The sequence below is a fragment of the Hibiscus syriacus genome, unplaced genomic scaffold, assembly GCF_006381635.1.
Source record: "Hibiscus syriacus cultivar Baekdansim isolate YM2019G1 unplaced genomic scaffold, ASM638163v2 tig00117056_pilon, whole genome shotgun sequence".
Taxonomy (NCBI): Eukaryota; Viridiplantae; Streptophyta; class Magnoliopsida; order Malvales; family Malvaceae; genus Hibiscus; species Hibiscus syriacus.
The window spans coordinates 4952928-4979640 of record NW_024063539.1 but is presented as its reverse complement, the minus strand read 5'-3'; the positions used below and the strand labels follow the sequence as shown (position 1 = coordinate 4979640).

At 35.5% G+C, this 26713-nt stretch overlaps 2 protein-coding genes and 3 long non-coding RNA genes across 6 annotated transcripts; 1 reads left to right on the top strand and 4 right to left on the bottom strand.

Moving 5' to 3' along the window:
- Nucleotides 1-10592: 10592 nt before the first annotated feature.
- LOC120198334 lies at nt 10593-11096 on the bottom strand. The gene is made up of 2 exons (XR_005523359.1): nt 10794-11096; nt 10593-10677 (listed from the first exon to the last, which is right to left on the bottom strand). It is a non-coding gene; the product is annotated as an uncharacterized LOC120198334 (long non-coding RNA).
- A 6924-nt stretch (nt 11097-18020) lies between these two features.
- LOC120198281 (60S acidic ribosomal protein P1-like) lies at nt 18021-21540 on the bottom strand. The gene is made up of 2 exons (XM_039199627.1): nt 21521-21540; nt 18021-18453 (listed from the first exon to the last, which is right to left on the bottom strand). Exon 2 carries the CDS (start codon nt 18440-18442, stop codon nt 18101-18103), a length of 342 nt encoding a protein of 113 aa, XP_039055558.1. The 5' UTR covers nt 18443-18453; nt 21521-21540; the 3' UTR covers nt 18021-18100.
- Nucleotides 21541-21660: 120 nt separating this feature from the next.
- On the top strand, nt 21661-23003 carry LOC120198279. Its single transcript, XM_039199625.1, has 2 exons — nt 21661-21730; nt 21845-23003. Exons 1-2 carry the CDS (start codon nt 21718-21720, stop codon nt 22354-22356), a joined length of 525 nt encoding a protein of 174 aa, XP_039055556.1. The 5' UTR covers nt 21661-21717; the 3' UTR covers nt 22357-23003.
- On the bottom strand, nt 22899-24009 carry LOC120198283. Its single transcript, XR_005523350.1, has 3 exons — nt 23799-24009; nt 23554-23703; nt 22899-23282 (listed from the first exon to the last, which is right to left on the bottom strand). It is a non-coding gene; the product is annotated as an uncharacterized LOC120198283 (long non-coding RNA).
- An 821-nt stretch (nt 24010-24830) lies between these two features.
- LOC120198284 lies at nt 24831-26429 on the bottom strand. 2 transcript variants are annotated; one of them, XR_005523351.1, is made up of 5 exons: nt 26125-26429; nt 25958-26037; nt 25761-25877; nt 25558-25670; nt 24831-25485 (listed from the first exon to the last, which is right to left on the bottom strand). It is a non-coding gene; the product is annotated as an uncharacterized LOC120198284 (long non-coding RNA). The 2 variants fall into 2 exon arrangements; XR_005523352.1 differs by having other exon boundaries at nt 25958-26029.
- Nucleotides 26430-26713: the final 284 nt, after the last annotated feature.

Below are 26713 nucleotides of genomic sequence, written 5' to 3'. Positions count from 1 at the left end.
TTTTGACATTTTAGGGGAACTTTCAATTAATCGAAGGTAAGTAATTCGAATCGAAGATTTCTCAAATTTTAATTTAAATTCTTAATTTTCACAACTAAAGACAACCGAAAAATTAATTGGTACCGAAAGGGCAGTTCAAGGGTGCTAATCCTTCCTTGCCCGTAACCGACTCCCGAATCCGACACATTTCTGGTAAAACGCAAATCAGATAAGATGGTGTCCGACCCACCTAAATTCGTTTTAAATTGGTCGGTGACGACTCCAACCCAATTAATCCAAGTCGAAGCCCAATTCTAAGGCCCAACCGAAAGACGGTTCCGACAGTAATATATATATATATATATATATATATATATATATATATATATATATATATATATATATATATATATATATATATATATATATTGATATCGTTTAAGTATCGAATTCGAGTCACCTTATATGCAAAAATCTCCAATAGAAGACTCATTGACTAAATTTAGATATGTGACCTAGGTTTATCTGGACAAGATAAAATTTTGAAAACTGAAATGTAAAAAAAAAAACTAAATGTGTTATATAAATTGTCATCCTTAAGATTACCCGGTATGACATGGCACAGGACGGTGAGACTAAGATGACATCAGGAAAATTTGATCGTATCCGTTCACGTATATCTCCACTCGAACAAAAGCTGGTCCACTGCCGGAGAATAGTCGAATACATCAAGGCTAAGTTAGAAGAGATAAATATTAATATTTGGAATAGATATTATTTAATAATTATTTTGAGTAAATTAAAAATTAAACAAAAGGGTTAAGGAAGGCAACAGGAGGGATTTATTTTAACGAAAGAAAGGAAACCTGGTTTGTCAACTTTCGTGGGCTGGTTTTTTTTGAAGACTTGGAAAAAATAACTCTCCCATCTCGTTTTCCCATGGCCCATAAAGGAAAAAAACAATAAAATAAAGAGATTCTGTAACCCCCTAGACCCGGCCTATGCGTTTCGATTAAGTCTAGTGGATCACATTATGATTATTAAAGACATTTTTCGAAACCGTTATTCCATCAATATAAAATCACATTATAAATAACATGAAATTATAAACAAATTATACTATCAAAATCCAACTCGTAAATATAGTACCAATAAATAATAATTTAATTTAAACACGTCTTCAAATTCAATATCACAATAAACCGAGCAGTATTAGCAAAAGAGTTATCATTATAAAATCCGATATTTTAAAATAAGGTCCATGTCACCAAAATAAAGTCAACTTGCCAGATAAAAACATTACAATTTGATTTACTTCAAGAGATATGTTGATCCTCCAAGTGCTCGAACCAAGGTATCTAACCAACAGTATCTGAAAGGGGAAAACATTTTCAAAAGGTGAGCTAGGCTCAGTGTGTCCCAACATTTCCATAAAATCACCATAGGTACAAATCATAGTCCAGTAATCTCACAAATTCGTAAAAGAGTTTAACTTTTTGAAATCATAATTTAAACCCTTTTTCTGGTACACCATCAGTAGTTCCCAAAAGTATTTTCCATATAGCTTACTTTATGCACATAGCAAAAAGAAAGCCGACTTAAGGATAGGCTATGAAGCTTGTATCCTTAAGCCCAAGTCAATAAGTCCATATAGCTTACCCTAAGCACACAGCAAAGGAAAGCCGACCTAATGAAACATCTTGGGGCCCTCAAGAGTCACATTAGGCCCAGTTAGCTTGATCAGAGCTATTCCATCGTATTTCAATTCCAAAATTCAATTGCACCGTGACATAAATTAGATAAATCCAAAAACATGGTAATCATATACCATTTCAAAACAAAAATTAGATAGCAGCCATATTCCATAAATTGTCACATTAAATTGGTGCATCCATAAAACAATAGCCAATGAATTCGGTGTACCACATATTAAAACCAATAAAACAGTTCAATAATAAGTAGGGAACACACCTCGACAATAGGTTCAAATAGCAAATTTACTGATTGCTGGTTTCACCACGCTCTGCTACAATTTTCGAACGGGTGAATACTGGCACACGTGGTTTAACTGATCTAGAAGAGCTGGTTCGAGTTGTCGAACGATCCGGAGAGTCTCTTGTACCTTCAAACAATAATATTTATCACTCTCAAATCCTATTTAATTGTTCAAGCTAGTCTTCTTAAGTATATAAGCATTTTTCGAGTTTGACTATCAATTTGGGGTATTTCGAGTCTGAATTTGGCCAAACGGATTGCGGAAACGGAATCAGGACGTCGAAAAATATAAAGTATGACTTTTCGGAAATTCAGATTCTTGGTCAAAGTCAAAGTCAACCACTTTGACCGTAGATTTGGAGACCTTCGGGTTTGAATTTGGCAAAACGGACAGCGGAAATGGATTTGGCACGTCGAATACTATCAGGATAGGTATACTCGGAAAAGATTTACGGTCGTTTAAGGGTCGGTCAAAGCCATTTTAAGTTTTAGTCAAAGAAAGTCAACGGTCAACGGTCACGGTCAACGGTCAACGGTCGGGTCGGGTCAACGGTCGGTCAACAGTTGGGTCGGGTCAACCCGGTTCAGACCGGTCAAACCGGTTCAAAACTGGTCAAACCAGTTTTCCAGCAGCTCACTCTCCCTGCGGCAGCGCGTGCGGCGCGTGAACAGTGCCACGGTGTCGGAAAATTCCCGAAAAAATTTCTAAAAATTATTTTGAGCGATTTCGAGATACTTGCAACGATCGGTTCAAATTTTTGAACGGCGGAGAGCTCGTATTTCAACTCGGCCGAATCTTTGACTGCTCTACCTCCTCACGCGCCACCGTCGACGGCGAACAAGGTTGACACCGGCGGACTCGCAACGACACAAGGAACACGATGATGCAGGAGGTGTCGTAAACGGAACAACGATCGGCGGTGAATTTAAGTTTTTCCCGCGATAGAGCTAAAAAAACGACGATGCTTTGACTGAAAATTCCCGACGTTTGGCAGCGTTTCACTTCAATTAATTTGAAGGGTTTGTTCCTCGCTTGATGATGAACACAACGGTGGTTTCAATTTTACGATTGGACGTCGAACGGCGTTGGAATCGGGCTTGGAAGTAAGGGTACGGGAGGAGAAAAACTTAAGCAATTTAACATTTGTGGTTTCTGATTTGAAACCAGAAACACGCTTAAATCACCAAAGCTGCCGACACTTTTAGGATAAATTTAGGGCTTGGTCCGTGAATTTCCTTTAACTCTAAAACAAGCTCCAAGTTTTAAAATATTTCAATTTAGTCCCAAAAAAATTTACCAATTTTCACAATTAACCTCCAATTTCAATTTAATATTATTCTAAATTTTTCCGGGTTGTTACAATTCTCCCCCTCTACAAGAATTTCGTCCTCGAAATTTACCTTATGAAAATAGATGAGGAAATTGAGTCTCCATTTACTCCAATGTCTCCCAAGTAGCTTCTGAGGGGCTACGATTACTCCACTGAAATTTGACCATTGGAATACGCCTATTCCGAAGAACTCGCTCATCTCTTTCTAAGATCTGAATGGGCTCCTCTTCATATGACAAATCAGGTCTCAGGTCTACTTCTTCAACCTGAATAATGTGACTTGGATCTGGATAGTATCTCCTCAACATTGATACATGAAAGACATCATGAATACGACTTAGCTCAGAAGGCAACTCAAGCTGATATGCAACAGGTCCTACCCTCTTCAAGATACGAAATGGTCCAATAAATCTTGGACTCAATTTACCCTTACGCCCAAATCTCAATACTTTCTTCCAGGGTGAAACTTTCAAAAGACCTGATCTCCAACCTCAAATTGTATATCTTTCCTTCTCTGATCTGTATAAGACTTCTGCCTATCAAATGCCTCTTTCAAACGGTCACGTATCAATCTGACTGTGTCCTCCGTCTCTCGCACTAACTCAGGTCCCAACGTTTTCCTATCACGCAACTCAGTCCAACAGATCGGAGTGCGACATTTACGCCCATAGAGTGCTTCATAGGGTGCCATACGAATGCTGGTCTGATAACTGTTATTGTAAGCAAATTCAGCCAAAGGCAAAAATTTCTCCCAGCTACCATGAAATCGATTACGCAACCCCGCAACATATCCTCAAGTATCTGAATCACTCTCTCAGATTGACCATCAGTTTTTGGGTGAAAGGATGTGCTAATCCAATCTTGTTCCCAAAGCCGTATGTAGCGCCTTCCAAAATCTCGAAGTAAATCTCGGATCTCGATCAGAAATAATAGACAATGGAACACCATGCAATCTAACAATCTCTGAAATATACAATCTTGCCAGCTTGTCCAAAGTATAATTTACTCGAACAGGAATGAAGTGAGCTGACTTTGTAAGTCTGTCAACAATCACCCAAACTGAATCTTTTTTTCGAAGGAGTCATAGGCAAGCTAGTAACAAAATCCATAGTAATACGCTCCCATTTCCATTCAGGAATCTTAATAGGCTGTAACAAACCTGATGGATGTTGATGTTCTGTCTTAACTTGTTGACAAGTCAAACACTTCGCTACAAAATTTGAGATGTCCTTCTTCATGCCGATCCAATGATACCTCTCTCTCAAATTCCGATACATCTTATCTCCACCGGGGTGCATAGCATATAGACTACTATGAGCCTCAGTAAGGATAGTCTGTCTCAACTCAGCATCATCAGGCACATAATACCGACCTTTGAAGCATAGAACTTCATCCCGGTCAAGGGCGTAATCTGAGCTTGTCCCCTGCTCTACTTGCTCAAAGATGGGAAGCAAGGAGCTATCAAAGGGTTGCTTAGCCTTGATCTCAACCAAGGTCGGCTTAACTTGCAATTCTGCTAACAAAGTGCCATCATCATATAATTCATCCTGGCCATTAAAGATCTCAACTCCGATACCGTCTTTCAACTCGAAGCATCCGCTACAATGTTAGCTTTACCAGGGTGATAATCAATCACACAATCATAATCCTTCAGAAGCTCTAGCCAGCGCCGTTGTCTCAAATTAAGCTCCTTCTGGGTCAGGAGATACTTTAAGCTCTTATGATCCGTGAAAATATAACACTTCTCTCCATAAAGATAGTGTCTCCAAATCTTCAAGGCAAAAATCACTGCTGCTAACTCCAATCGTGAGTAGGATAATTACACTCATGAGGTCGCAGCTGACGGATGCATAAGCCACCACTTTACCTTCCTGCATTAAAACACAGCCAGTCCTGAGTGTGAAGCATCACTATACACTGTAAAATCCTTCCCGGACTCTGGTTGAATCAACACCGGTGCTTGAGTCAAAACCGCCTTTAATTTCTCAAAGCTCTCCTGTTGTGCCTCGCCCCAGTCAAACGGCACATTCTTCCTTAACAACCTTGTCAAAGGAAGCATGATCGAGAAGCCCTCAACAAAACGTCGATAAACCAGCCAAGCCCAAGAAACTGCGGATCTCAGATACGTTCTTAGGTCGTTTCCAATTCATAATAGCCTCTATCTTGCTGGATCGACCTGAACACCTCGCGCAGAAATAATATGCCCCAGAAACGACACTTCTTGAAGCCAAAATTCACACTTGCTTAGTTTGGCATATAGACGATGCTCTCTCAAAGTCCGCAGAACGATCTTCAAATGCTCGGCATGCTCTGCCTCATACGAGAATAGATCGAATATCGTCAATGAAGACCACCACAAATTGATCCAAATATGGTCGGAACACCCGATTCATCAATCCATGAAAGCTGCAGGAGCGTTCGTCAAACCAAAAGGCATCACTAAGAATTCATAATGACCATATCTAGTGCGAATAGCCGTTTTTGCAATATCTGATCCTTTAACTTTCAATTGATAATACCCCAAACGAAGATCAATCTTAGAGAATACAGTACTCCTCGCAATTGATCAAATAAATCATCAATCCTGGGTAGTGGGTATTTATTCTTGACCGTCATCTTGTTCAATTTCCGATAGTCAATACATAATCTTAGCGACCCATCCTTTTTTTCACGAACAGAACTGGGGCTCCCCATGGTGAAGTACTATGTCGGATAAATCCTCGATCGATAATTCTTGCAATTGGACTTTCAACTCTTTAAGTTCCCTTTGAGCCATACGATAAGGTGCCATAGAAATAGGTGACGATCCCGGATAAGTCTCAATCTCGAACTCTACCTCTCTATCAGGAGTAACCCAGGCAACTCCTCCGAAAAACATCAGGAAACTCGCTAACTGTACGAATCTCCTCGATCGTGGATAATGCACCCTTGTGTTCAAAATACAAGCAATGAAGGTCTCATCCCTTCCGGATCATACGATCATTTCCATCGCTGAAACTATATTGGGAGAGATAGCCGCGACGTTCACCAATTAACATAACGTCCGGCCATCAAAAGTTTTCAAAGTAGCTATCTGTGCTCGCAATCTAGATTTACTTTGTTTTTAGTCAACCAATCCATCCCAAGAATTAGATCGAACTCCTCTAAAGAATTTCTCCATGTCCTCAAGAGGACAATGCCGAAATACTTTATTTACTAATACCGCTTGTCCTACTGGACTCGTAACTGTAATAGTATTTTCAGTGTTCTCAATTGAAATCTGAAGGTTCGTGATACCGAGCTCGATACATAGGAGTGAGTGGAGCCATTGTACGATAATGCAAGTATTGATAGAATAACTAGTAAATGTACATTCAATAACCTCCGGTTTATCTATGTTCTCCCGTATCTAGTGGCATAACCCAAAGTTGGCTGTCTAGCCTCAGAAGCTGTTGGCCCTTATTTTGATGAGGGGCTCTACTTTCTGTCCTGGACGCTGATTCTCGAGTCTTTCCTTGACTACGATCTCTAATTGGGGTCTGTACTGTAATCTGAGAACGCACAGGAGTCTGGAGTGGTATGCTCAAACAAAGTTAGCTGAGGACAATCCCTCCGATAATGACCACTAGATCCACACTGATATCAAAGACCCATCTTCTTACGACACTCTCCTGTGTGTTGTTTACCACAATACTCACAAAGGAGTCCATGATAATACGACGAGAAACCGTCCGACTTGCCAATTAACGGTGAGGATGCTGCAGGCCTAAACGTGTATTGCTTCTCCGAGGGGCCAAAGTACGAGTCCTCTTCCCGGACTGTGCTGATGACTCAATATTAGTCGCTACTATGATCGTGTAATCATGCCAATACCTGTGGCAGAAGGCATATTCATTGGGGTCGTAGGGCAGGATCACCTAACGAGGTGGGGGATCTACTCGTATCCCATCGATCGGTCTGCAAATCTAGCCACTCGATCTCGTCCACGGCTAGTTTGACGACCACGTCTAGCACTAATTTCGATTGATCTCAATTTACTCCAGAAGATGAAATTAAGGTTAGATCAGCTTGAAGTCTCGAACATAGTTAAAAATCTTAATAATTTTGTGACATGGCCTTAGTAACCCGTTTTGTAAAATTTCAAACCGTATTTTCAATGTGGACTCATACACAGTCCGAGGGTTAAAAACCAAAAGCTCTGATACCAATAAATGTAACCCCCTAGACCCGGCCTATGCGTTTCGATTAAGTCTAGTGGATCACTTATGATTATTAAAGACATTTTCGAAACCGTTATTCCATCAATATAAATCACATTTAAATACATGAATTATAAACAAATTATACTATCAAAATCCAACTCGTAAATAGTACCAATAAATAATAATTTAATTTCAAACACGTCTTCAAATTCAATATCACAATAAACCGAGCAATATTAGCAAAAGAGTTATCATTATAAAATCCGATATTTTAAAATAAGGTCCTGTCACCAAAATAAAGTCAACTTGCCAGATAAAAACATTACAATTTGATTTACTTCAGAGATATTTGATCCTCCAAGTGCTCGAACCAAGGTATCTAACCAACAGTATCTGAAAGGGGAAACATTTTCAAAAGGTGAGCTAGGCTCAGTGTGTCCCAACATTTCCATAAAATCATCATAGGTACAAATCATAGTCCAGTAATCTCACAAATTCGTAAAAGAGTTTAACTTTTGAAAATCATAGTTTAAACCCTTTTTCTGGTACACCATCAGTAGTTCCCAAAGTATTTTCCATATAGCTTACTTTATGCACATAGCAAAAGAAAGCCGACTTAAGGATAGGCTATGAAGCTTGTATCCTTAAGCCCAAGTCAATAAGTCCATATAGCTTACCCTAAGCACAACAAAGGAAAGCCGACCTAATGACACATCTTGGGGCCCTCAAGAGTCACATTAGGCCAGTTAGCTTGATCAGAGCTATTCATCGTATTTCAATTCCAAATTCAATTGCACCGTGACATAAATTCCATAAATCCAAAAACATGGTAATCAATACCATTTCAAACAAAAATTAGATAGCAGCCATATTCCATAATTGTCACATTAAATGGTGATCCATAAAACAATAGCCAATGAATTCGGTGTACCACATATTAAAACCAAAACAGTTCAATAATAAGTAGGGAACACACCTCGACAATAGGTTCAAATAGCAAATTTACTGATTGTTGGTTTCACCACGCTCTGCTACAATTTTCGAACGGGTGAATACTGGCACGTGGTTTAACTGATCTAGAGAGCTGGTCGAGCTGTCGAACGATCCGGAGAGTCTTGTACCTTCAAACAATAATATTTATCAGTCTCAAATCCTATTTAATTGTTCAAAGCTAGTCTTCTTAAGTATATAAGCATTTTCGAGTTTGACTATCAATTTGGGGTATTTCGAGTCTGAATTTGGCCAAACGATTGCGGAAACGGAATCAGGACGTCGAAAAATATAAAGTATGACTTTTCGGAAATTCAGATTCTTGGTCAAAGTCAAAGTCAACCACTTTGACCGTAGATTTGGAGACCTTCGGGTTTGAATTTGGCAAAACGGACAGCGGAAATGGATTTGGCACGTCGAATACTATCAGGATAGGTATACTCGGAAAAGATTACGGTCGTTTAAGGTCGGTCAAAGCCATTTTAAGTTTTAGTCAAAGAAAGTCATGGTCAACGGTCACGGTCAACGGTCACGGTCAACGGTCGGGTCAACGGTCGGGTCGGGTCAACCCGGTTCAAACGGTCAAACCGGTTCAGACCGGTCAAACCGGTTCGAACCGGTCAAACGGTTTTCCAGCAGCTCACTCTCCCTGCGGCAGCGCGTTCGGCGCGTGAACAGTGTCACGGTGTCGGAAAATTCCCGGAAAAATTCTAAAAATTATTTTGAGCGATTTCGAGATACTTACACGATCGGTTCAAATTTTTGAACGGCGGAGAGCTCGTATTTTAACTCGCCGAATTTGACTGCTCCACCTCCTCACACGCCGCCGTCGACGGCAAACAAGGTTGATACCGGCGGACTCGCAACGCACAAGGAACACGATGATGCAGGAGGTGTCGTAACGGAAAACGATCGGCGGTGAATTTAGTTTTTCTCGGCGATAGAGCTAAAAAAACGACGATGCTTTGACTGAAATTCCCGACGTTTGGCAGCGTTTCACTTCAATTAATTTGAAGGTTTGTTCCTCGCTTGATGATGACACAACGGTGGTTTCAATTTTCGATTGGACGTCGAACGGCGTCGGAATCGGACTTGGAAGTAGGGTCGGGAGGAGAAAAACTTAAGCAATTTAACATTTATGGTTTCTGATTTAAAACCAGAAACACGCTTAAATCACCAAAGCTGCCGATACTTTTAGGATAAATTTAGGGTTGGTCCATGATTTTCTTAACTCTAAACAAACTCTAGTTTAAAATATTTCAATTTAATCTAAAAAAATTTACCAATTTTCACATTAACCTCCGATTTCAATTTAATATTATTCTAAATTTGTTACAGATTCTACCGAGAAAATTTGGTGCCCGGTATAATGAATTTCTTCAACCTGCCTAGATAACTCCAGATTCAAGGACTTGCCCAGGCTTTCATTTTGCTCTTTTTACAGCTCCTATCATTTCAATGGATCATACATTGGATAAAACAAAAATGAAAACAATTAATGGTGACGCTGGGAAAGTTCCATTATTTTGATAGTTTCGTTCGCCGGTTGAACAATAACAGTACACTGTTAAACCTAAAACAGAGCTGTCATCCATTTCTCGTGAATCGAAATCAATCTCATTAAAGAAATTTAAGCTTTTAAAACATGTTATTTTCCTTTTCGGGAGCAATCCAAATCAGGAAAAAGAGCAATTAACCCAGAAAAGGCAACTAGAAACGAAAACACATGATGACAGGTCAAGTATGAACGAGTTTCCTTTTCCTTTGTTAAACCCAAAAAACCCTTATGCTCCCTCCTTTACAGATTTACAGACGGACAAGAAACGAGCAATGGTTCGCAAGATTTGCACGAGCAAAGGTGTATGCAAGGCAAAAGGACAATGCATGAGCCCCTGCAGTTGCATTGTTTACAGCTATTTTATGTCTCTTTCTCTTCTTCTTGTTCTTTTTTGCACGAGCCACGAAAAATGGATCCTTCATCTTCAGCTGAACTTTCCATAACTAATCTTTGCTTAGATCCATAACCATTGATTCATTGGCTTCTGCAAGTGTTTTCCATGACTGGCTTTCCATTCCCACTCTTCTCAAGCGTGCTTCAAGCTCCATTCTTTTCTTATTGCTCGTGCCAAGTCTTCTCTTTGCCGCATCAAATACAAGGCTTTTGTTTCGATACTCTGAAGCAGGACGGTTAACCTCTCATTCTGAGTTTTTAGAACACGAAAAATAGAATTTCAGTAAAACTATATGAAACAGTTGACAATTTGACATAAATGATGGAGTTCTCACATGTAACTGAAGAAAGAAATCAAGTTCCTACCTTTGAATCTCCAGTTGAACATCTAAAGTTGAGAAACCGCCACGGAAGTCGAGCTCTGAGTGTTTTGTTGAAAAGGAACCTCTGGAGATTGGACCCAGTTTCAAATGAAGGAAGAATAGGCAAAAGCAAACCCGTATTTCTAACCAAACTGTGCTTGACCAGCCATAATGACTATCACCAAGCATTCATCTTTGTCTAACCCGAAATAAGCAGACAATAGTGAAAGAAACCCGAGGATGATTATAAATAGAGCGGGGGAAAGTGGACAGAAACGTATGAGAGAGATACAAAGACGACGTAGGCATACAGATTTTCTGACAGCAGGTATAGAACTATGGCTGTATTAAGAGATTTTTTGGCGAAGAGAAAGTATGAAAGAGAAATTCACTGGATTGGGACCTGAAAGAGCCGGACGTTATAAAGACGAAGGAATCAAATGTTTGGTGAGTTTTGTCATTTTTTGAGAGGTTGAGAAAAAAAATTGATCCGAATAGTATTGATTAATATTGATTTTAGTTTGAGCATTTTACCAATATAATTATAACGGTTATAGATATTATATGTTTAAAAATGTTTTAGTTATTAAAATAAAAAATAATAAAAATGTTCATAAATATTTTACACAATTATTCAAATTTAAATCATTAAGATAACAACGTAAAATTTTATTATTGAGACTACTTAAAAAGTTTTATAATAGTTAGTTAAATTAAAAAAATATGCAAAAGCTACATAATTAAATGAATAGATTTCAATCAATTGATTAAATTTTAAATTATTCAAAAAATTTAACAATTTGTTAATTTTAATTTAAACAACAAAAGTAGAAGGTTTCAATATTTATTTTAAGATCTCATCTCCATATGCACGATCTTCGAAGTTTAAAAAGATTGATGGGTTTTAAATATGAAAAATTTATTTTAAGAATTCTGAGCCATTACTAAGATCCAGGTTTATAATTGAAAACATATTAAAATTTAAGCCTTGATAATTTAATTAACTAATAAAAATTTCTTAAGAAAGAATTAATTAATTTTAATAGAAATATTTATTTGTTATCCTTCCTATTTCAAGGCTTCACATTGATTAATTCAAACGATCGTTACACCCTTGATTTGGTGAGTGTGTCTCCCAACATAAATTTTTCTCATACTTGAGCGGTATTAATAAAATATTTTAATATTAATTCAATCAACTAATTCAATTAAAATAAAAATAAGCACGATTCCATATTTATGTGCCGTGTGGCCATGTTTATGTCGTTGGATTAATGGGCTTGTGTGATGGGGACTAGTTGTCTGGGCCAGAAACGTCACCGCATCTGTGGTAAACCCAGCTGCCAGTCAGCCTGGGGAATCAGGATCCAGGACCCATCTGTGCTTTGGAACTATTATTATAATTTCTTTTCGGGTTTTTATTTAAAATATAAATTGGATGTAATAATGGATAGATTGCCATAAAGTTTAAAATGAATAAGAAACATAAATCTTAGCGACCATCATAAGAATTTTGATTGAAGTATTGGAAATATTAAGAGAAGATATTAACAAAATTCATCTATATTTCGATTTTAAATATTCATGAGCCATACAAATCAATAAGAGAATGTTGTATAACGCTTGGTGGAACTGCTGAACCATAATCGTATTTGAAACTTGGTTGGTTCATGGTTGGTGGGATGATCGTGAGAGATTTTCACGTACCACATTCGCATGTTGAGACCATTTATGAGTAATTTTTGGTGTTTATTTTTTACAGGGGAACCATCATGGTAAATAAGAGAAGACCAGAGGTTCATAAGTACCAAAAATTTAAAAACTAAGGGTTTATTTAGTCATAGAAAATATAAATTATTTTCTTCTTCATAGAAAATAGATAAATTTGAAGTGCTCAATAATCATTTAATACATTCTATAATAATTCATTTTGTTTAACGTATTCCATCAGGGCCGGCTTTGGGCAGGGGCAAGAGGGGCACCTGCCCAGGGCTCATAATTTTGATTTATATTAATTTATTATATTTTAATAAATTAAATTAAAAGTATGGCCCATATATATTAATATATTATTTTTTATATTAATGCAAAGGCCCCATAAATATTAATGTTCAATTTTAAATGATTTCTTATCATAATCACGAGGGCCCATTACCATAAATATTAATATATTATTTCTAATGCAAGATGACTCATAAATTAGTATAAATTAATGCTAGTTGAATTAATTTTTTTTGGATGTTCTCATCTATAAACGTTAATGCAAGAGCCAAGGGCCCATAACAGTTACATAAATATAATATATTATTTCTACATTAATGTCAGATAACTCATAAATATTAGTGTAAATTAATGCAAGTTGAATTTAATTTTTTTGGATGTTCAACGTTAATACAAGAGCCAAGAGGGCTAACAATTACTTTTTTTATTTCCTATAAATGATAGGAGAACATTGAAGTAAAATCAATTTATTTCTTATTGTTCTTAATTTTCAATTTCTCATATTTCTCACAATTCACAAACACAATTACTTATCATCAATTGTGGTCATTGAAGATATTTTAAAATAAGTAAGTTTGTGTTTCCAAATTCTTTTATTTTTATTTTTATTTTTATATATTTTTAATTATAGATAAACTTATTCTATTTTTGTTTCATAAATTTGGATATGAAATGTCAAACGTGTATATGCAGATACTTCATCTTCCTTCTAAGTTCAATCATTACGGTGTTGCGAATTTGGCGTATAAATACTTCGATCGAGGATCTTCCCATTTACAGGTGTTATTGTTCTTTTCTACATTAGTTGCATTGTTATATAATGTTTCCTAAAAAACATTTGTCTGGTAGTGAAAAAAAAACAAATAGATGATTTAATAGAATTACAAAAGGGAGCTCTTGATAAATTCTTTAAAAATAGAGTAGGAGAGTCTTCTAATGAAAATTTAAATGATATTGCTGAGAATTTAAATAATTGATAGTTCTTCAAATGAGTCTAATTTAAATGTCCATAATCATGCACAAAACGAGTCTAATGTTGAAGATGTTGGGATTGATCAACACTTAGTCCCTACTGTAGACATTTATGATCCTAGAAATTGGGGTAATCTTGATAACAAATCTAGAGATATTTTAGTTGAAAAGGGGCCTATAAAAGAATTGAATTTGAAATTTCCCTTAGCCAATAATTCTAGGCATTTTTCATATGCTTATTTTCTAAAAGTTGAGTAATTGAGAGATTAGCGATAGAAAATGGTTGGTCTATTCTAAACATGTGGACAAAGTTTATTGTTTTGTTGTAAATGTTTACAAAAAAAAACAATAAGAGTTATTTAGCAAATGATGGATTAAATGATTGGAAGCATATTAGTGAGAGACTCGAACAACATGAAAATAGTATTGAGCATATGACTAATATGAATATTTGGAGTGAATTAAGAGTGAGATTAAAAACTAATCAAACACTTGATAAAGATTTACAACAAGGAATTTCAAAAGAAAGAACGTTGGAGGCAAGTTTTAATGAGAATAGTTTGTGTTGTAAAATGTCTTGCTAAAAATAATTTAGCTTTTCGAGGATCCAGTGAGAAAATTTACGATGAGAAATAATGGAAGTTTTTTAGGATTAATTGAAATGATTACTGAATTTGATTTGCCTATGCAAGACCATATTAGGCGTATTCAAAGTGAAAATATTCATTATCATTATCTTGGTCATATCATTCAAAATGAACTAATCTCTCTTGGCTCATAGTATTAGAACTTCTATTCTAAAGATCATCCAGAAGGCAAATTATTTCTCTGTTATTCTTGACTGTACTCTGATGTAAGTCATTAAGAACAAATGACTTTAATAGTGCGATGTGTAAATATGTCAAACAACAAAGTAAAAATAGAAGAGCACTTTTTAGAGTTCTTGAAAGTGGATGATACATCTGGATTAGGGCTTTTCAATGAATTAGTAAATATATTGCAATCTAGAGTTGAACGTTGATGATGTGAGGGCCAAGGATATGACAATGGTTCTAATATGAAAGGAAAACACCAAGGTGTTCAAAAGAGATTACTTGAAATAAATCCTAGAGCTTTATATGCCATGCGCTTGTCATAATCTTAATCTTTCTCTTTCTGATATGGCACATTCTTGTGTTAAAGCTATTTCTTTTTGGGATTGTGCAATATATTCATTGTTCGCAAATTCTACCAAAAAGTGGAAAATTTTATGTGATAATGTTCCGGAAACTGTGAAATCTTATCTGATACTCGATGGGAAAGTCGAATTAAAAGTGTCAAAGCTATTAATGTCATACTCCTAAATAAGGTTAGCTTGTTACAATTATATGAATATTGTGGTAATGATGCAAAAGCAAAAAGTGAAGCAGAAAGTTTAGCTAGTGCCCTTCAAGATTTGAATTCTTACTGGAATGGTTATTTGGTATTTATTTGCTATCAACACGGTAAGTAAGAAATTACAATCTAAATCAATGTGCATTGATACTACCATAAAGGAGTTGGAAGGTGTAATGTCATTTTGAAAACTATAGAAATTAGGGGTTCGAAGCTAGTATAGATATTGCTAAAGTCTTGCATTAGATATGAAATATAGCCAATTTTCCGACTAAGCGTCGTATTTTTAGAAAAAAAAGACAATTTGATGAGAATGACCATGATGAAGAAATTCAATCAATAGAGGAGTATTTTAAAGTTAATTTTTTGTTGTTGTTGTGATATGGTGCTCGCTTCTTTGAAAGATAGATTAAACAATAAAGATTTTTGAAAATTATTTTGAATTTTTAATTAATTCTACAAGGTTGAAGTCATTGGATGACAATAAATTAAAAGAATGTTGCAATAATTTTAAGATTTTTTTTTCTCATTTGTCGGATGTTGATGTAGATGATTTTTTTTTTCTGAAATGAAAGTTGCAATTGACTTTGCCAAATGTATTCATGTCAGCGCTTGAAGTTCTTGAGTTTGTTAAAGCTAGAGATTATTATCCTAATGTTTCAATTGCTTATCGAATCTTATTAACACTGTCGGTAACGGTAGCATCCGCGGAAAGAAGTTTTTCAAAGCTGAAAATATTGAAGATTACTTGAGGTCAACAATGTCACAAGAAAGATTGAATGTACTCGCTATGTTATATATTGAGAAAAATATGTTAAAAAGCATTGATGTTGACACTATCATCAATGATTTTGCATCAATAAATGCTCGAAGGCAATGTTTTTTATAAATATTTATATGCTTAAATATGTTTTTGACATTTTTGATATTGTAATGAATTAATGTTTATTTAATTTAATAAAATTAATTAAAATTTTATATTATATATTTTTTAATTCTTTTAAATTAGGGTCTATTTTTTAAATTTTACCCCGGGTCAAGAAAAAGTCAGAGCCAGCCCTGTATTCCATAATAGATAATCACATTTTAATTTTGATATTCAATTTAAACAATAACTAAAGATATTTCTTGTTGCTTTTGATCATTTTATGCTTATAGTAATTCATGCAGATTTGTTAATGCAAATTGCAATCGGTTCGGTCGGGTTTATTGTAAGAAAATGTAAGAAATTGATGAGGAAAAGAGTATCTACTAATATTATACTCATCAACGCGAATCGAGAAAACTGCAGCATGCCGCCACAACGGGGTACTGCTGCCGGGGATCTCGAGTAATATGGCCCGAACTGTTCCATTTTTCGTAGCCTATAATTAGTGGTGAATTCAAAAATTTAAGAATGAAATTTTAAAATTATATATATATATATATTTATTTATTTAAAATAATGTGTATGCAATTTTTTTTCTTAACACATTAAATTCAATAATTTTTTTTAAAATAATGGGATATACTTAGCTCTCAAAAGGTCTTAGTGCATCCGTCCCTTGGTGTAAATGAACCAAATTTTAACAAATAAAATTATGTTCATGCTTATTTGTTTAATTTTGAATATGTTCATGTTTTGTTTGTGTTTTTTAAAATTTTTAATATTGTGTTCGTATTCGTTTATTTATTTTTAAAAATATTTGTGTTTATTCATTTAATGTTCACGAATATTATCATTTAATGTTTACAAATGTGTTCATTTGATGTTCACGAACGTGTTCGTTTAATATTCATTTAACGTTCGTTTATCATTCGTTTATATGTTTTAGTTTTAGATTCAGTCTTTACAAGTTAAAGAAAAATGATAAATTACGATACTAGTACTTAAACTTCTTAAAATTCATAATTTAAATTTTAACTTTTATCACATGTTCAATTTAGTTTATATTTTCACCAATATTTAAAATGTAAAAAAATGAAAAGAAAAAGAGAACCGGATAAACAAAGTTTGCTCATAAATATAAACGACGATTCAATAAACGGGTTTGTTCGTTAACATAAACGATTCAAACACACCACTATTCATGTTCGTTCGTTTATTAAATGAAAATAAAAATATTCATATTAATTTATTTAACTTTATAAACAAACTATTCACCAAACAATCATCTAAGTTCACGTGGCATTTTCTAAGCCCACGAATCAAAGCTATTCATATTAATTCGACTCGAACTCAAAACCTTTAACTGTAAGCTCAACTCAACTCGAAAACTCGCGAGCCTAAAATTTTCAAACTCGAAAGATAATATTAAAATTCGACTCGAACTCGAAAAGACTTCAACTCAAACAAAAATTCAAGAGCTCGAAACTTAAGCCGATTAAAGCTCGATTTAGAACTCAATTCAAGCTCGATTTGGAGCTCGATTCAAGCTCGATTTGGAGTTCGATTCAAGCTCGATTTGGAGTTCGATTCAAGCTCGATTTGGAGCTTGATTCAAACTCTATTTGGAGCTGGATTCAAGCTCGACAGGTTAATGTTGATTTACTGAAAACCTATCATATTTTTATACACTCACTTTACCCCTTATTCCCTAGGAATAACCGATGTGGGATATCAACTCACAACTAACTTTTTGCTTCAAGTCTCCGATCAGACCCCTCTTCAGTCGCACCTCCCTCCGCTACATGGTTCCTGTGTCTCTAACTTTTTTTCTTATCTTCTTTCATTGCTTCTTTAATTTTAAAAGAAGAAGATCTGTATTTCAAACCATTGAACCACATGAAATGAAGCACTTGAAAACTTTTACAAATGCGTCAGACAAGGATTGTATGCATAACAAGATTCAAACACGCAATTCTCAGAAGAATACTCAAAACAGCCAAAAACTAACACAGATAAAACTCAAAACAACAGCTACTGTCAAAGCTTAATGCATTAAACGAGTAATGAAAACCAAAACAGGAATTGAAAGGATCTTTCTAATCAAACAAACCGAATCCCAAATCATCATCGCTCTCCTCCTCCGGCTCTTCCTTCTTCTTTTCCTCAGCAGGAGCAGGAGCAGAAGCACCACCACCGGCTGCGGCAACGGGTGCAGCGGCAGCGATCGGAGCACCGCCGCCACCAGCACCAACATTCGTTATGAGATTCTCAATATCACACTTCTCGAAAAGCTTAGCGAACAAACTCGGCCAGTATGATTCAACCGAAACATTTGCAGCTTTAACTAAAGTTGCAATCTTCTCAGCGGTAATGGGGACGCCATCGTCATGGAGAATCAAAGCAGCGTAAGAGCAAGCAGCTTCACTAGCCGAAGACATCGTTTCAACTGCTAATCAAAACCCAGTCTGAGAGATAGAATCTAGGAATGGGCAGAATCTGAGCAGTCGCTCTTCGAAATTCAGGGCAAAGTGTTTTTCATTGCTTCTTTAATGTTTTATTTAATTTCCATCTCTTATTTTCATTTGCTTCAGTCAATAGCTGCCGCTTGCCGCAAAGAAAGAGAAAGCTGAAGGGCAATATTTTTATATGTTGTAAAAATGGAATATATGCTCGCACATTTCCCTTGAATTACTATTAATCCAGGAACAAAGTTGAAGGATTTTGTAGTAATCTTGGAATCAGACATGAACTTTCAATCTGAAATCGCTAAGCTCTGAAAAAAGTCAAGGAGTACGCGAAGCAATTTCCGACCATCGGTTTTGAGAAGGAAAAAAATGAAATACAAGGACTAAGGCAAGGTTTGCCCGTTCTAAAGAAGTATGTGAACTGTTGTTGTTCCTACACATTGTTGGTTTGATGTGTTGTAAAACTAATTATGAATTAGACTTTGTATTATTATTATTATATATTATTGTTGTTTTAATGTGATAAACCATTTAATTATATATTTTGACACTATTATTATTATTATTATTATTATTATATTATGTACTATTGTTGTTTTAATGTGGTGTACTATTAATTAAACCTATATAATATTTATAAATTTTTATAATATATTTTTAATCAATTATTAATATTATATCAAATAAACCTACATAGTATTAGTTATACGTTGAAATTCATTTCTAAAAACACGAATTAATAAACATCATGAAGATTTTAAAAATAAAATAATGTATTTATAACACAATCAACATAAATTATTAATATTATCTAAACATAAGTATGCAAATGATTTATTTAGGAGTCATATAACATCATTTTGCATAATTTGTATGTTATCTTCATGTGTATATAACTTAACCCCTATCACATAATCGAATCAAGGGCTTAGGGTTTAGGGTTTACTATTTATTGTTTAGGGTTTAAGGTTTAGTAATTAGGAATTAAGGATTAGGCTTTATGATTTAGTGTTTAGGAGTTAGGAATTAATGTTTAGGGTTGAGGGATTGGAGATTAAGGGTTAGGGGTTAGGTTTAGAGTTTAAGAGTTTAGGGTTCATTACAAATACATTAAATAATCGACTTGGTACTGATTTATGAGGTAAGTACAATATAGTATCTTGATATTAAATGCTCAAACACTTTATATTTATGATATTTGAACCCGAAACCTCAAAATATAACAACAATTTAAAAATAGTTATTAAAAATATTATCAGGAATATATAAATATTTGTCATTAGATAAATAATTTTATTAATTTAAAAAAATATAAGAATATTTATTCAAAAATAATTTTTAACCATTTTCAATTTTTATATTGTTTGACTGTTTTTTCTTATTTTTTATTTTATTTTTCTACGTTGTCAAGTACTTGTGCAGTAAAAAATTAAAAAAGAAAGAAAAAATTCAACCAAACACGTTTAATTTAATGTGCTTAATTAAATGAGGTTTTATTTTTCTTTTAGTAATATATAATGTAACAATTGGACTTTGGCTGGTTAATTAAAAAAATTAAAATTTGAGGGTAGTTGTATTATAAAATTTTTAATATATTTTTAAAATTTTATAATTATCAATAGTGTATTTTTAATATATTTTTAATAATGTAATTTTAAAAAATCTAAAATTATAATACAACATTTTTTTCGAGCTGCTCACGAGCTTTTCGAGTCGAGTATCGAGTAGCTCGTTTCGGTTCATTAAGAACTCGAGTCGAGCTCGAGCTCGAGTCAAGTTCATTCGATCTGAGTATTTATCAAACCTTGATCGAATCAATCTCGAATAATTCACGTCTCATTTACAGAACTAGAGAGAAGTAACGAGGTTAAAAATTTATTTCGAAAAGTTCAAAATTCAAACCGCACATAAAAAACGAATAAAAAAAACGAATACAAGTGTTTACGCAACTTGATAGCGAAGTTACCAAAGACTAAGGAACTTTTTATAAATCGGCAACGAGTGGAGGGTAGTATCGGTAAACATTTGAAACTTCTATCTGACGTAGTAAAGTCCGTCGAACCCTAACTTTCTCACACTATATAATGCCAACATCGCTTCATAAGATTTAGAGATCCGAGGGAAAAAATATAGTTTTTAGCCGCCTTTGTTACGCTTTTTGAGGCGGAAGATCTTAAGAGAGCTTCTGGATCCAAGTTTCTGGGTGCTGAACTGTCTTGGTTTTAACGACTCTAGTTTTATTTAGAAAGTTCTTGGGATTTTCGAAAAGAGAAAGCCGATAATGTCACGTTATCCTTGCCCGCGACCTGGGCATTTAAAGCAGGGATTGCTCGAATCACTAAGGTTTGTTGAGCAACAGTATTTGTGGTTTACACTTTTGATGCTGAACTGCATGCGATTGCGATACTTGATTATGATTTATGTTTTATATTTGTAAGTAAAACGTAGTCGATTTACTTGTTATGTAATCATGAACGACAAAGATCTGTACGTAGACCCATTGTAGGCGTTCAAATAGATTCCCTCAAACTCTTTGAGTTTTTGAATAAAAATATCTGTAAAGAAATTATTGTAGTTTTAATATATAAACGGAGCTGTGTTTAGGGTTTTGGATACCAAAAGTGTTGTAGTTAAGCATATAATAATACCCTTTGGTTTAGGGTTTTTTGGTTAAAAGAGCTCGTGTCCTTTTGAAGATTGGGGCTTGATTTGTATATGATTGGGAATCTGTGTAATTGTTGTCTGATTTATCATTGATAAAGTCCTATCACAATACGAAATTAGACCCTACACTTCAGTTTTATGATGATGTTTTTTGGTCCTCCTATTTTGATTAGGGCTTGATTTGTATATGATTTGGAATCTGTGTAATTGTTTTTGTCTGATTTCATTGATAAAGTCTATCACAATACGAAATTAGACCTACACTTCAGTTTTATGATAAGAACTGTTGTTATTTGGTCCTCCATTGTGTGCCCATCTAAATTCATATTGTGTTGTGCACAAAGCTCGAGAGAAAAAATATTCTGCCAAAAACAGAACAGAAATTACAGAGGGAGAGGAATGATAGGAAGGCAAATGATAAAACTCAATGTTCCAAGAATTTATGAGCTTGATGATTTCAAAAATGGATTAATGATGAAGACCAATTGGAGAGAAGTGATCTTACCGAAAAACATGAGCCACCAGTTTGCTACATATCTGAGCAAACAGCCACAAGAGGAAAAGGGAAATTCTATCTATAGTGAATGCAGGTTGAAGGTGAGTAGTTCATCACTGTTATTTGATTGGCTAAATATGCTTACTGCACTAGGATTCTTAGTGCGCGTATGTATAAATATGTTGGGATGTTGACTTGTGTTGTTCAATGTACAGGGAAGAAAATAAAGATCAAATTTTCCTTGAAAAATCCTGGGCGATCTAATGCATTGATTGGTGAAAAACCATCTTGCTCTAGCAATGGAAGGGTGGATTCTAATCAAGTTCCCGAACAGAACTGTGTCTTGATGATAGAAGGAAGAAGCAAGGTCCCTCTCCTTCCAAGCTGTTCTGTTGCTCTTGTGTCTGAACAGAAACATGGGCTTGCAAGGAAGGAGCAATGCGTCTCTTCTTCTAGAACATTGTCCGAAAGAAAAAAGATTTTTAAGGCTGCGTTGCTATATAAAACCTTGCTTGAGGATTGGTTGCCTCCTGTTCTCCAACCTGAGCTGAATGATGATGATAATGGTGGCAATTGGCTTCTTCCTAGAAACCAGCTTGGGAAACTTGTGGCCAAAAGATTTGATGTCAATGATGTTCCATGTTGTGCTAGTTTGATTTCATGGCCTCAGGCACAGTATCTTCCTGAGGGTGAGATTTATGCATTGCCTTATACAGTTCCGTTTTGATTCCCCTATGATGTATCGATTGGCGAAAAACTATCTTGCTCTAGCGATGGAAGGGTGGATAATAATCAAGTTCCATAGTTTGGTTGCTTTGGTGCCTGATCAGAAACTGTGTCATGATGATTGAAGGAAGCAGCAAGGTCCCTCTCTGGTTCCAAATTGTTCTGTTGCTCTTGTTCCTGAAAAGATACCGAGGCATGATCTTGCAAGGAAGAAGCAAGGTACCTCTTCTTGTTCAGGCTGCATTGCAATATTAAACCTTGCTCGAGGACCTATCTGAGCTGAATGATGATGGTAATGGTGACAATTGTCTTGTTGTTCGGGAAACCTGTGGCCAAAAGATCTGATGGCAATGATGTTCCATGTCATTCTAGTTCAATTTCATGACCGCTGGCACAAGATCTCCTATAGGCTTAGATTTATGCATTTGTTTTTACAGTTCCGTTTGGTTCCCCTTTGTAGAGGGCAAGTTATATTTTTGCTTCCTTACAAAAGAATATTTACGATTCATCGAATTGTAGTTTCAGGGACACGTGTCATTGGTGGAATTGAGTTTACAATGCTCAATGCCCTGGTTGTTCACCTTTATTTTTTGGGCCAACTCTAACATGTACAATGAGGATTTACTAATAGAAACGAGATATTCTGCATTTCATTTTTGGCATTTGATTGTTTCTCTATATTCATTTGCATCATTGCTCTCTCTTAAGGTGTTCTTTAAGCATTAAACGACGTCTTCTACCAGTTTTGCATCTTCGTGTCTGATTTTTGCTTTCAGATGTTGAAACATCATCACTTAATGGAACCGAAGGATAGGTATGTAGTTTGCGAAGTCCATCATATTGCTGGTTATTGTGCACTTTCATATATGCGGCATGGAAATCATAGCCCTCTGTTGGTTCCTTCTGTCCTTGCAGTACTTGCAGTATCTGAATGGTAAACATTTATGAATCAGTGGAATGTTTTTAAGCACCAAACAGACTGAACTGAATCAAGTACCAGGAGATCTAGCTCTTAACTAGAATGATTGAAAAATATGTAATAAAAGGCAAGGCTTTTGATTTATGGAATTAACTAATCAAGCGGGGTCGGCATTGGGGTATTGTCGACCACCGCCCGCTGGTCAAATTGGTATCAGCTTATGATATTCAATCCTTTCAAGATCAATCAGACTTGGATACAAACGGCAAGAGTGCCCACCTGGCTCACTTTTGGACGGTATACATCCAACTGATTGAGGCAGAGGGTTGCTGCGAGAAGCATTCTGTGCATTTGAGCAACGTTGAAATCTCCGTCTAATACCGGATCCACAAATCCTTGGATATTCCTTCTATCTAATAATGCCCTGGCCTGCGTTAGATCATAATTTTGTTATTTAATTATTAACGGATCTGAGGTTTCTAACATCCTTAACTAGTGACAAATTAGTACAGAGTAAGACTTACCCACTGAATCAAGCTCTCTTGTTTGTCCACAGCTTTTGAACTAACAGGTCTCCTTCCTGACAGTATCTAGAAGCACAACGCCGAAGGAGTACACATCGATCTTGTCACTAACCCTTCCTTCCATTAAATACTCAGGCTATGTATCCAAAAGTTCCTACCACAATGCTATCAATCATGCTGGTTGAATCCATTGGTCCCCAAATGGCAAGTCCAAAATCAGATAACTGCAAGGATAAAGTGAAAAAAAGCATTCGAGGTCAGTAAGCTTGCTACTTCATTCAATTAATCTTGTGATGGGTACCCAAAATGACTTGAGTTCATACAGAAGATTATGTTGAATTCCAATATTATCATTGGCAAAGGAAGAAAAGAGAGGGGTGGCCTGTGGTTGAAAATCATCAGAGAGAAGAATGTTGGATGATTTTACGTCTCTGTGGATAACAGGTGGCGAGCATTCATTATGCAGGTAGTTTAGAGCCTCAGCAATTGCTATGGCTATTTTATACCTGACCTCCCATGGCAACACATATTTCCTGCTCTGACCTTTTGGTAAAGAAGTACAATGAAAAACTTGTAACTCCGTTGTATTTTTTATCTTACGAAATGCAAAGAAACCTTGAGAGTTATGTAATACCATGGAGAATTCCTCTAAACTCCCTCTTGGAAAGAAGTCATAGACGGAGATGTGATAGTCATTTTCAACACAAACTCCAATAGGGGCGTATATGCTTATTTTTCAAGGAAGAAACAATATCAACTTCTAAGATAAGTCACTCCAAGCCTCTTTGTACGATTTTATAATTTTAGCAGCCACTGGCTTGCCACCGGAAAGACCCTTTGTATACATTGCTGCATCCTCCCTCTCCGATCAGTTTTCTGTAAGATAATCAAAACCGAGAAAAGACTTCAAAACAAGAACAAAAGCTATGCGTCTCCAAGCCTTCAAATTATATGTATATGCTTAATTCCAAAAGAACTTGTGTTGAAAGATAACCTGGAGAGAAATGGAAGTTGCTTGCTTAAGCTCCTGAGGTGAACTGCTTGCAACGAAGTGCCAAGTTGTTCGGCATCTTTCTTAGTGCTGGCAAGGAATTTTCTATTGTACGCAATTGTCATATTCCTTTGATTCAATAGCAGTGTTCATCGCCCTCTCAACCATTGGCAATGACATCTTTGTAGATTCGATTCTGATAAACAAGAATCAGAAGTAGTGGAAGCTGTAATGCGGAGAGAGGCCAACCATGCTTTGGATTTGGTTCCGCATCGTTTGTGTTCGAAGAAACTGAATCTCCTGCACCATATTCAATCTTGTGATTGTCATTGAAGCTAGTTTGATTCGAATGCAAAGCAATCTGGTCAACAACCGAGGTAACTCGATCAGGTAGGCTCATTATCCCTTCCACAACAGATGTATCCCTACTTTCATGTTTCTTTAACTCTTGGTTTGCAGGAGATTTTCTTCGAATAAGGCCAACCAAGGAAGGGTTTCTGTCAGTTCTCTTTGGATGATAGATATCGAATTCAAGAGAACGGCCTTGTCACTATGATTATCATCACTTGCTAAACCGGAGATGGGAAGAAACGGAGGAGATTCAACTTCTTCAGACCGTGATTCCTGATCTGCATGTCGTAATATAGCACTGCTTTTATCGAGATACAAACTCAGGTGTCAAATTGAACTTGAAACCTACAAAAACCAATAGAAATAAGAAAGTACTCAAGAATCAAAACGAATTTGACATATCCCTTTGGTTCAAACCTTGTGAATGGTGAAATGGAAGCATTTCGAAGATTATCTTTCCCTTCTCAACACTCAGAAGAGCAGTAATTAGCAGCAATCGATGTACACTATAGCCGGCATATATCCACTTCCTAAAACACACACAAACAGATTTTTTGTGCTTTAACATCAAAGGAAATAACTCCAGGGTTAACTTCATCTATAATAAGTCAAAAACTTACCAGGAAGTCTCCTCTGGATTTCTTCCTATAAATACAGTCATGGCTGCGCAACGCTTAGCTATCTTCCTTACAACTTTTCGCCTTGAACTGTTTGTGAACTTGCATAGCTAAGATCGTCTGAATTCAATCAAAAAACAAATAATGGATTAATTTGAAGAAAACAGTGTTAAAAGGACAAATTATTGTAAATGAAATACCCTTTTCATTCTATCGAATCCCCTGCGAGTTTTCCTGCACTCTTTTGTCATCCAGCTCCAGCAAATGAAGGTCTAAAAAGCTATTATCAATTAGAAAGAAAATAAAGTGGAAGAAGATGACTACATTTATACAGTTTATTGGATAATCAAAGCAGTTGAAACAATACCTGTATCTGGAAATACATAGATTGAGACCAAATCATTTCGGGAAAGTGCAGATTTTACAAGCCCGCCAATCTCTCTGTTTGCTGTAATTTCCGTCTTAATCACCATCGTCGTCCAAATTCACTGTTCTTCAAACCTTCTTATTATTGACTGATTCTTTTTTTTCCAATTCAAAGAGTCGAGCAAATACTGAAGTTTATATAATCTCAAAGAAATTTCTCAGATATTTCCTTATTTCATCGAGAAGAGAAAGGAACGGGGAACATGTGAGACTGATAATTCATTCATAAAAAATTTAAAAAATAGATAATTTGGCTATGTGGGTAAAAAAGCTATTAAGAAACAATGAATATTTAAAAAAAATTATCTTATTGATCCATCTAATCATCTGTATTTCCAACTAAAATTCAATGATATCACGTTTGACCTTTTTTTTATTTATGATTTTAATAACAAGTGTAGCTAACTTCACCAACCAAGGTTAACATTAAGCAATTGCCGCCACGTAATCTGATTAATCGAATAATCAAACGTGGAATCGTAATCGTATTGCTTCTAGGAAGTCACAGGTCATCCACTTGACCCAAATTA